This window comes from Bathycoccus prasinos, assembly GCF_002220235.1.
Source record: "Bathycoccus prasinos genomic : Chromosome_17".
In the NCBI taxonomy this organism is placed as follows: domain Eukaryota; kingdom Viridiplantae; phylum Chlorophyta; class Mamiellophyceae; order Mamiellales; family Bathycoccaceae; genus Bathycoccus; species Bathycoccus prasinos.
This window is the reverse complement of record NC_023992.1, coordinates 302,532-313,535: the sequence shown is the minus strand read 5'-3', so window position 1 is coordinate 313,535 and position 11,004 is coordinate 302,532. Positions and strand designations below refer to the sequence as shown.

At 47.2% G+C, this 11,004-nt stretch overlaps 5 protein-coding genes across 5 annotated transcripts; 3 read left to right on the top strand and 2 right to left on the bottom strand.

Moving 5' to 3' along the window:
* Positions 1–316: 316 nt before the first annotated feature.
* On the top strand, positions 317–2,032 carry Bathy17g01530 (MGC82995 protein (ISS); the record flags this gene model as incomplete). Its single annotated transcript, XM_007508389.1, has 1 exon — positions 317–2,032. One exon carries the CDS (start codon positions 317–319, stop codon positions 2,030–2,032), a length of 1,716 nt encoding a protein of 571 aa, XP_007508451.1.
* A 211-nt stretch (positions 2,033–2,243) lies between these two features.
* Bathy17g01520 (predicted protein) lies at positions 2,244–4,637 on the top strand (the record flags this gene model as incomplete). Its single annotated transcript, XM_007508246.1, has 1 exon — positions 2,244–4,637. One exon carries the CDS (start codon positions 2,244–2,246, stop codon positions 4,635–4,637), a length of 2,394 nt encoding a protein of 797 aa, XP_007508308.1.
* Positions 4,638–4,879: 242 nt separating this feature from the next.
* Positions 4,880–7,723, top strand: Bathy17g01510 (Sigma factor sigB regulation protein rsbU; the record flags this gene model as incomplete). The annotated part of the gene is made up of 1 exon (XM_007508292.1): positions 4,880–7,723. The coding sequence occupies one exon, from the start codon at positions 4,880–4,882 to the stop codon at positions 7,721–7,723; it is 2,844 nt and encodes a 947-aa protein (XP_007508354.1).
* A 156-nt stretch (positions 7,724–7,879) lies between these two features.
* Bathy17g01500 (unknown protein) lies at positions 7,880–9,262 on the bottom strand (the record flags this gene model as incomplete). Its single annotated transcript, XM_007508208.1, has 1 exon — positions 7,880–9,262. One exon carries the CDS (start codon positions 9,260–9,262, stop codon positions 7,880–7,882), a length of 1,383 nt encoding a protein of 460 aa, XP_007508270.1.
* A 341-nt stretch (positions 9,263–9,603) lies between these two features.
* Positions 9,604–10,794, bottom strand: Bathy17g01490 (unknown protein; the record flags this gene model as incomplete). Its single annotated transcript, XM_007508353.1, has 1 exon — positions 9,604–10,794. The coding sequence occupies one exon, from the start codon at positions 10,792–10,794 to the stop codon at positions 9,604–9,606; it is 1,191 nt and encodes a 396-aa protein (XP_007508415.1).
* Between the last annotated feature and the right edge of the window lie 210 nt (positions 10,795–11,004).

Genomic DNA, 11,004 nt, shown 5'->3' with positions numbered 1-11,004 from the left:
TTTTCTGTTTTCTTCGCCTTCTCTCGTTCTTTTTTAATTAAGAATTTGATTTTTAGAATAATTACACCATTCTGTCTTTCGTCTTTGTAATGAAACAATTTACACAACAAATTACACCATTTCACACGAACCACAACTCATAACTTTCTGGAAACAAAAGCGCGAGGAAAAGAGAGAGAGAGAACGTTACCTTTGATATTCGGCGATTAATAATAATATTATTATTGAACTCCAAAATACGTACAAAATAAGAGATGTTTGTTGCACTTGTTGATGTTTGAATAACGAGAGAGAACGACGACGAGCAAACAACACGATGACGACGTTCAACAACAACGGCGTAACGACTTCTCTCAAGGATAAAAATCTGTTGAGATTTTTCCTTCTCGGCGTCGGGACTTTACTCCCGTTCAACGTGTTCATCACCGCGAAGAAGTATTTTGACGTGACTTTACTCAGACACGATGGTGGGGATGCCGCCGCGGCTGCGAGAAATGGCGAAGGATGGTTTACGTTTACGAAAGATTCGTTTGAAAATGCGTTTAGTTTTTCGTACACGATGGCAAACTTGGCGACGTTAATCGCGATGAATAGGATGCGGGTGTTTGATGCGGGCAGAAGAAAGGATGATGATCCAAGAAGAAGAAGAGAAGAAGATGTGAATGAGAAGAGTAAATTATACGACCGATTGACGACGTATCCACTCTTGGCGTGCGCTGTATGTTTCTTCGCGACGGCGTTACTGGCGTTGGATGAACACATAAAAGGTACATTTGTCGTCTCTTTCGCGACATTTAATTTAGTTTTGTTCGGTATTTTCACTGGTTTGGTGCAGTCCGGATCGTTTGCATTAGCCGCGACGCGAGAGAGAAAGTTTTCCACGTCGGTGGTGAGTGGGCAAGCGTTGAGCGGGGTGCTCGCGAGTTTCGTGGCGTTGACGTGTAGCGGGTTTAATTTCGCGGCTTTGTATTTTGGTTTGAGCGGATTGGCGTGTTTACTGTGCGCGAAAGGCGGGAGAGAGTTAGTCTTGGAGATGAAAAAGGAAAATATGACGTCAAATATGGGCGACGATAGTATTAATAGTGGGAACATTAGCACGCAGCAATACGCTCCAGTCGCGATACTCGAGGAGGACAAGGAGGAGGAGAAGAAGAAGAAGAAGAAGAAGGAATCGAATAATGCATTGTCTGAGAACGACTTGGAATTCAACGTCGAAGACGAAAGGTCAAACGCGCGACTCATGGGCGCTTCTACGATGTCGTCTTCTTCGAACGCAACAACAGAAGCGTCGGAAGGTACCGAAGGCGCCGCCGATGAGCCGCCGATTAAAAAAGAGACGTGGCTCTTTCGGTTCGCCGTGTTTCTCACGTTTACAGTCACGCTCACCGCGTTTCCCGCAATCACTTCGTCCATAGTCACTCGCGCGGAAATGAATAACAACAGCGGTAGCGATGATAGTAACGGTGCATCCACCGACGGCGACTACTGGACCTCCTTCCTCTTCCTCCTCTTCAATCTCGGCGACCTCGCCGGACGCGTTTTTGAAGGTTCCTCGTACGCTCACAGTCGAGGGCTACAAAACGTCACCGGCCAAGTCGCGTTCCGTCGAAGTCTGTATCGAATAGTATTCGTTCCTTTGCTCGCTTCGTGCAACGTGAATCGATCCGGCTGGCGCATCCCTCGAGTCTTCTCCTTCGACTCGTTTCCAATCCTCTTTGTATTCTTATTAGGATTCACCAACGGTTTCAACGCCGCATGCAGCATGGCGCTAGGACCGCAAACGCTCTCTTCTGACCACCATTCGCCGCACTCAGACGAAATCGAAAACGAAGACATTGAAATAGAAAACCCACCGTCGTTGGTGTCCTCCTCTTTGACGACAGAAAGGACGAACGAGGACGAAGAAAAAGAAGATGTCGCGAAAAGCGAAGAAGGCGCGTTTCTCGGCACCATGCTCTCCGCTGGAATCGCCTTCGGAAGCGTCGTCAGTGTACTCGTCTGCGGGATTTTCACGAGTGGTGGGTATTTGTAAAACAGAAAGAACTTGAACATAAAGTTGTGTACTATTACTACTCATCTCCGTATTAGTATTTTCTGTTCTTTTTTCTCTCTTTTTCTTCTCATAAAAACAGCCGCCAAGCCGCCAAAAATTCCTCTCAGGAACTTCGTTTACCCGAGCGTTTTCTCCAAACATACATCCAAAGAAACAAAGAAGAAGAACGCAGAGAGAGAGAGGTATAAAGATGGGATTCAACAACAAGAAGCGCAAGTCAAACCCGAGCGATGGTAATAACAACAACAAAAGAATCCAAAAGCGAGACTTTAAGAAATCCAATCGCTCAAATTCGTGGGACAAAGAACCCAAAGGGAAACGACCGGCAAGAGGAGGAGGCAAAAAGAACAACGGCGAAGGGAAATACGGCGCGACTGAATACGTCCGCGAAAACGAGCACTTCGAAGCGTACTACTCGGCGCAAAAGATATGCTCGTCCGACGAGGATTTTGCAAACTTGATGCGCGTTTTGAAAACGGATTTACCGAGCAGTTTTAGAATCAACGGGGTTGGGAACTTTGCCGCGCGGATCAAGCAACGAGTGAAAAACGAGTTCGCGACGTTATCCGGAGCAGGGTTGGAAGATATTAAACCACCGAAAGCGGTGGAGTGGTATCCAGACTCTGGGGCGTGGCAATTTAGTTACTCCAGGTTACAGTTACGATCCGTGCCACAGTTGAAGTCGTTGCACGAGTTTCTCAAATCCGGCCAAGAGTTTGGTTCGATCACGAGGCAAGAAGTCGTGTCGATGATACCGACGCAGTTTTTGAAGGTTGAACCGCACCATAAGGTTTTGGACATGTGCGCTGCGCCTGGATCGAAAACGTTCCAAGTTTTAGAGGCGTTGCATAGGGATTTTGAGAGTTACGATCCGAGCTTTGGGAGTTTTCACGCGGACGCGGAGGGAGGAAAAGCAGAGTTGTCCGCAAAGATGCCGACTGGGTTTGTCGTCGCCAACGATGCTGATTTGAAGCGCTGTAATTTGTTGACGCACCAAACGAAACGCGCGAATTCGCCGTGCTTGTTGGTGACGAATCACGAGGGGCAGAACTTTCCTGTGATTAAAGGTGAACCCGGGAACGCTCAGGATGATTTTAAGTTTGATTCCATTTTGTGTGACGTGCCGTGTAGCGGAGATGGCACGATGCGGAAAGCGCCGGATATTTGGGCTCGATGGCACGGCGGCTTTGGAAATGGTCTGCACTCGCTGCAGATCAAAATCGCAAAGAGAGCCGCGCAGATTTTGAAAGTTGGAGGGAGGATGGTATATTCCACGTGTTCGTTGAACCCGATTGAAAACGAAGCCGTGGTGATGTCGCTGATGAAAGCGACGAACGGGGCGTTGACGTTGGTAGACGTGAGCAAAGAGTTACCGAACTTGAAACGATCGAACGGGTTGAGAGATTGGCAAGTTTGGGGGAAATCGAATCGTCGATGGAATTCGGCGGAGGAAGCGCACGAGAACAACGAAAAAGTTGTCGCGAGTTCCATGTTCCCGGATAAAGAGTTTTTAGATACCATCCCGATTGAAAATTGCGTGAGAATTTTACCGCACCACTCCGATACCGGTGGTTTCTTTGTCGCCGTTTTCGATAAGGTGAGAGAATTGGATCCGGAGATTGAGACGCAAATCGAAAACGAGGCGAACGGCAACGAGAGTAAAAAGTCGAAAACGAGAGAGTTTTCGAAATTTAAAGGTTTAGGCATGGCGGAAGTGAAGTGCCATTTCGAGTACCCGTCCTCGTCCTCGAATGGTGACTCTGGAGATCAAATTAAGCTCTCTTTAACCGTGGAACAGCCGAAACCGCCGAAAGAGAAGTACTCTCGCGACCCGCAAGATGGTACGTTACTCTTCCTCAACGCGCACGGTCAAGACCAATCGAGACCGGGTAGGAAAGGGTTCGACGGGGTCGCGCCCGTGAATTCTCCGGACGTCGTCGATCCAATCAACGAAAAGTACGGCATTCACTCGCTTCAAATCGAGAAAAACTGTGTCACGAGAACCGCGGCAGGGAGCAAACCGAAACGCGTGTATTATGTCACTCCAAATTTACGACAGTACATCGCCGCCGATACGAGGGAAAGTTTACGCATAACCGCCATCGGTTTAAAAGTCTTCGAACGACAAAACTTAAACGACGATAAAGACTCTTACTTTGGCGCAGACTCGAAAGTTTTGAGCTCGTGCAACTACCGATTAAACCAAGACGGTTTATTCCTAACTTTGCCGTTCATGACAAAACAAGCGATCACGATCACCATCCCCGAACTCCTCCAAATCCTCAAACTGAGAGGTTTGGCGTTGGTTGAAAACGAACCGGTACCGGACGGTTCCAAATTCACTCCGCGACCGAGTTTCACCGACGCGGAAACTCGAAAACACGTCGAAAGTTGCTCCCAAGGCTCGCTCGTTTGTTTGCTCCGCGACGAGGACGTTCAGAAACTCAACTGCTCTCGATCCGAATTCGCAATCACGTGTTGGAAAGGCAAAACGAGCTTAAACTTGCTCGTTTCGAAAGTCGAAACCGAACACTTGCTCGAAAAGTTAAAAGCGCACACGAGAGATGTGAACGACGACGCATGAAAAGAAGACACAACAACACGTAAAAAAGAAGAAGAGTTAAAAGAGAGTGTTATCAAAGTTGTATACTTATTTTTACGAATATAATGAACGCTATTACATCACGATTTACTTCGCGTAAAATTCCCAATAACAGTAGAGGGAACACAACATCTCCACAAACAATTCACGCTTGAATCACGAATCATATTAAAAACAAAAACAAAACTGCTTTTGATGACGCGATGAAAAAAGTGCATTTCAGGATGCCTCTGCGTCTCAAATTTCTATTCAAGTGCAAAAGATCTCATAAATATCTCAAGAAAAAACCGCTCTTTACGGGGAAGGAGGAAACACATTCTCTAATCACACAAAGAAGGTCACGAGGAGTGCAGAGAGACAGCGCGCGCACACACACGCGTAAACAAAGAGAGAGATATACCATGAGGCGATCGACGCGCGCGCACAGATCTTCCTCTGGAAAAGAAGAGGGAAAAGAAAAGAGGAATCTTGAGTCTCCTTTTCCAATCCGGAAACGGAGTGACGACACGTCGGAGTTTGAGGATGATTTTGTTGAGAAGAAGACTACGACGAAGAAGACGAAGAGGATGGGCGGTCACTCGGTCGCTGCGAACGAAGAAGCAAAGATCAAGACGAGATCATCGAAACAAAAAAAAGAGATCGTCGTCGTTCTCGAACGAGGAGGGACTGAAACAGCGGCGACGACGACGACGACGACGGATGATGGTGACGACGTTTCTCCCCAAAACGAGGAGGAGAAAAAGAAGTCAACGAAAACGACTGAGGAAAAGGAGAAAAAATTACGAATTTTACTGGTCGAGGACGACATCCCGACCTCCTTAATCATAACGTCCATGCTCACGCAAGCCGGAGCGATAGTGACGAACGCATCCAACGGGAAGCAAGCTTTAGAGCGATTACGAGATAACAATTATCACGAAAAGATTGATTTGATTCTAACGGACATCATGATGCCGGAGGTGGACGGCATCGAGTTGTGCTCGATTTTATCGAAGAATCCGAAATTGAAAGAGGTGCCGATAATTGTCATGTCGGTGAGCGATCATTTGGAAGCTACCGGGGAAGTTTTGGATGAGAGTAAAGCGCACGCGATTGGTGCGGAGGGGTTTTTGCAGAAACCGCTGAGTAAGGATGTGTGTAGGAGCATGGTCGGGACGCATCATAGGTTACCGTCGAACGGGAGTTCGTCGAGTTCGTCTTTACTGTTAACGACAACGACGAGGAATGGTGACGGTAAAAACGACAATAATAATAATAATAATAATAATAAGGATAGTAATAAGGACAGTAATAATGATAACAACATCATCATCATCATCAACAGCGGTTCTGAGGAGAAAGGTTCGGGCGGCTCGGACGATCCATCGACTTTCAAACTCGCGGTGAAAGAATCTGGCGGTCTCGGAGTCCTCGACGAAGAAGGGACGAAGGAAATGGAAGAGATGAAAAAATCGAAAACGGCCGACCGTTGGACTCGAAATCAAATGCGAGATGCAGATTGCGGATCAGATGAAGGTTCTGGAGCCGGGGGTGGGAGAGAATCCTCCGGAAACGAAGAAGAAGGAGAAGAGGAGAAAAAGAAGAAAGAAGATTCGTCGGAAAAGGAGACCATGAAAACTACTACTACTACTACTGTTACTGCTCGAGAACTCGCGACGGCGCCAATGCAAGAAGAAGGACCAGGAACCTCGGCGCGAAGGACTTCAGACCTCGTGACGAATATATTGCACTCGGAACAAAAGAAACTCTTCTCGGGTTTGTCGGTGCAACTCGTGCGCGCACACGGCGGTCCAACGGCTGTTCTCGAACTCGCGTTACCGCCACATTCACACAATAAAGGCGAAGGTAGTAACAACGATGGTAACGAATATACGAACGATTCTGATCGCGTCAAATTACGCCGGTCTGAGTCGCGCTCGGCGTTTCAATCATTCATCAAACAAAACGAGAACAAAAACGTTGGCGTGGAAACGGTAGCGTTACCGATTGATCCGATGTCGATGGTTTTTCCCAATCTGAATGATGGCGCGAAAGCAGATATGACTCCGGATGGTAAGAAGAAGAGCGGAAAGAATGCGACGAAAGCAGCGCGTTCGAGATTATCAAAGAAAAGTACTTCACCGCAGGCGGCGATGACTGAAGCGAAAGATGTGGAAGCTGCGGAACTCTTGGTCCAGTACCAGATGCAACAACAACAACAACAACAACAAGAACAACAAGAACAAGAACAACAAGAACAAGAACAACAACAACAACAACAGCAGCAGCAGTACCAGATGCAAATGCAACAGCAGCAATTCATGCAAATGCAAATGCAATTCCACCTTCAACAGCAGAACTTCATGGGGGCGGCACAGGATCCGGCCACGGTGCAAGCTAACGCGCAAGCGTATCAAAATTTGATGCAGTCGTTGGCGATGTCTCAGCAGCAACAGCAACAGCATCAAATGCAAATGCCTCCTGGATTCAATCCCGCCGCCGCGGCTGCAGCAGCCATGTTTGCTTCCTCCTTGAATGGAGCGCCACCGCCAACGAGCATACACAGTAACGCCGGAATGGGCATGTTTCCGTACTTTCAACAAAATCAAGAATACGTAAATTCATTCGTGCAAGCGTTGGCATCCGCCGTCGAGAAGGCGCCGATGACAATGTTAGAACACCAACATCAGCAGCATCACTATGCGCCACAGCAGCCGGCCCAACCGTTCGTAAACACATCTGCGGCGCAAGTGAAGTTGGACAACATTGTTGCCAACAATACCAACGCTGCCGTCAACAACGTCAACACCGCCTCAACCTGTGCCGAGCGAAGAGCGTTGGCCATCGCTCGATTTCTCAAGAAGCGCAAGGAGCGTAAATTCGAAAAGAAAGTTCGATATGCCAGCAGAAAACGGCTGGCGGAAGCTCGACCAAGAGTTCGCGGTCAGTTTGTGAAAAAAGTGGTTGCCGTAGAAGAGGTACCGACGACGATAGCGGCGAAGATCGCGACGACGACGACGACGAACAGCGACGAAGAGGCGAACAAAGCGAGTGAAGAAACTTTGAAAATGAAAGTTGTGGACGAATAAAGTGTGAAAGCGCTCCTCCTCTCGCAGAAGCAATAACATATAACAACATCAAGATAAACGTAATAATAATTCAATCGTGTAAATGTATAACAGCTAATACGCGGCATTCTATCTATGACTATATTAAATCTCATCTCTACCTACTGTATCTATCTCTCACGTTATCGGAAGGAAACTCACGTATCGCTGATTTTGCATCACGAGGAAAGCGCAAGTCCTCGGCGCCAAAATCTCGACCTCTTGTTCTTCTTCGCATTCTCCTTCAACGCTCGACGACGGTTGCTTTCGTTTCCTATCGCTGCTGTTCTTCATCTTCATCATCTTCTTCTTCGTTCTCGTGGTTGTCTGCAATGCTTCACAAGAAGGTTGATTCGGAAACGCGTGGGCGCAAACAACGCAAAACTCAAACTGATCGTCCTTCTCGATCATTTCATTCGTCGCTTTGAGCGCTCGCTCGAGGTGATTTGATGTTAAAAACCCGCTCCATCGTGCAGTATGAAGGCGACAGGCAGACGGAGACTCCTTCGCCGCCTCTTCCTTCTTCTCTTTCTGCCGACTTCGCAAAGCAGCGACGCTTACAATTTCGAGTATTTTCCGTAAAGTCTCCTCGTGCTCACCAGATGTTATCGCGGCGCTCTCTTTGCTCTCCACGGACCGCCGAAACGATTCAACGAGTTCAAACAACCTATTTTCCTCTTTCTCACATTTCGCTTCTCCTGTGCACTTTTCAATTTTCCGACTCGAAATCTCAACCGCGTTCTCGCCGCTTGCAAAACTAGACCTCTCAATCTCTATCGCTTCGTTTCCAACCTCAAAGTGCGCGAGGAGCACATTACTGCCACCACCATCACCAGCTATGTTACCCAACTTCCCTCCAGAGGAAGAAGTTTGACGATGAAAAACCCTCCTCGCATTATCCGTCACGCGGTCGTGCGTCGTTCGCCCGGGTACAAAGTTATCGCTCCGTAAGTTTATCGCGACGACTCTCCGTCTCCTCTCTTCTTCTCTCTCAGACGAAGAACTTCGAGAGAGCGGTCCGGACACGCCCAGTCTCTCGCACAGACGCTCGCTCAAAATCGCTTCGAACCGGCCTCGAGCGATGGAGAAAATATCCTCCTCCTCGTCGCCAATCGAGAGTAAACTCAACTCTTTTTTCTTCTTCCCTTCTTTCTCTTCATCTTCTTTCACGTACTCGTGCACAAAATGCGCGTTCAAAACATCCGCCATGGTGCACTTTCGAATCACAGAAAAAGATGCACGATCTAGGGCATCGATCGAAAGAATCTTTGCTGCCGATGATGCCTGTTCGTTCGCCTCGTTCTTCTGAGAATTCTCGTTTGAAGTTGAAAACGCGAACAGTTCAATCGAGGAGAGAAATGTCGGCACGAAATCATCAGACGAAGAGGAGGAAAAAAAAGCGACGTGTTTGGGATGGTTGAACGAAGAGTATCGACATCGCAAAGTCGTCGTCGTCGTCTTCCGGTGTTTGCTCGTTTCTTTCTTCCTCTTCTTCTTCTCCTTCCTCTTTTTCTCGCGCATGATGATCGCTCAGAAAGAGCGGGATGTTGTGTGAAATGGTGGTTCTTTTTTATTTTGTTGTGTGCGGTTTTATTTTACATCCCCTGGTGCTCCTCCATGTCCTCCCGTCCCAGTCCGGCAAAATTTTTTTGCATGCATGAGGAAAAATTTTCACCCTTTCACCCGGGGGCGCCTCCACAGCCTACAGCCTACACCCTTTTGATGTGTGCGTGCGAAGTACATTCTTAACAGCCTTAATGAATCTTTTTCAAACCGTGAATAGAGGACCACACACTGTACATACTAAACTAGAATTAAAGAGCTAACTAAAGCGCATGCTAAGGCGCGCTTTCCTCGCAAGATCACATCAAAACTTTCCCGTCTTTCGAAACTTCCACGACTGCAATATCTCGCCCCTCGGGAAGATTCTTTTCACAAAATTCATAATACGACCATAACTTTTTCATCTCCAGAGCGAGATCATGCTCCGAGCACTTGTTTAACTGCTCATTCTTCGGGTTTCTATCTTTGTTTGATCGCATGATTTTCTTTGACTCCAAAGGAAAATTGCGAAGCGGTAAGTGCTTGTCCAGGAGCTTCAAAACGCTTTCGATGGCATCGAACTTGAACAGCACGAGTTTATCCCACGGCGCGGTTGGGTTATCCATGTCAATTTGGAATCTTTGGGGTTCAAGTATATAGAATATGGTTTCATTATTGAGCACTTCTTCGCATGATTTGCCGTCTTCAAACATTTTGGTCACGTTCGCATTCCTGTAATTGTTCATGGAAAAGAAGTGTGATACCGGATCTCTGCATGGTATCAATGCAACTTTCGTGGCGTTCTTGTGAATAATTGAGTTTAATATCCATTTGGACCAATCAGACATATGGATTTCTTCGGAAACGATGGCGCAGTTATGATAACCTCTTTTCTCTGCGTTTTTCGTTGACCAAATAGAATTCTCCTTAGTCGAGCAGGTGTCCTTTTGATACACGGCAATCATCTTTTCCGTGTCTTCTAATTCTTCCATGCACGAAACGCCTTTATTCCCGCAGGCGCCGTAATATCTCCTTGCTATGTCTTTGGCAAACGAAGATCCAGCCGTTTTCATAATGTGCACGTGCGAATACCACGAGTTACCCAAAGGTAACCCGTACTCGTCAAGACTATTGTTATTTTGTCTGTCTTCCACGTCTTCTTCTTCTTCTTCTTCTTCTTCTTCTTCTTTTGTTGTACTCGCCAAAATCGTCTCCAAATACATTGCTCTATATGCTTTCAAATACCCCTCCTTGGCTTTCTGATGCGCCTGATACGCATTTTTAACGCTTCTGTGTACTTTCTGTGCCGCCGCAGACGACTTTGACGACGATAGAACCACGCCGACGACGATACCTACACAGAGCAACTGAATCCACGTCGTTGGATTCGTCTCGTTCGAGCGCGCGTTTATGGAGACGGAAGAAGATTTCACCGCCGCTTCTTCCGCGTACTCTTCGTCGCGAACGTTACCATCGCTCGATATCGTCGCCTTCGCAGCTCTCGAACGCATTTATATTCCCTTTTCCTCTCTGAATATCTTTTGCAGCGCGCGGTACGCACTTACATTTTGACGAGCTCGAGGTACAATATTTCTTTTTGCTTACACCTTCACCTAAAAAAGTGTCCAGAACCGTCTGTCGTGCTGTGTGTCGAGAAGATAGGTACGGTAGATACCACAATCAAACAAAAAAATTAGCGTAAGCATTATTACCTCATAACA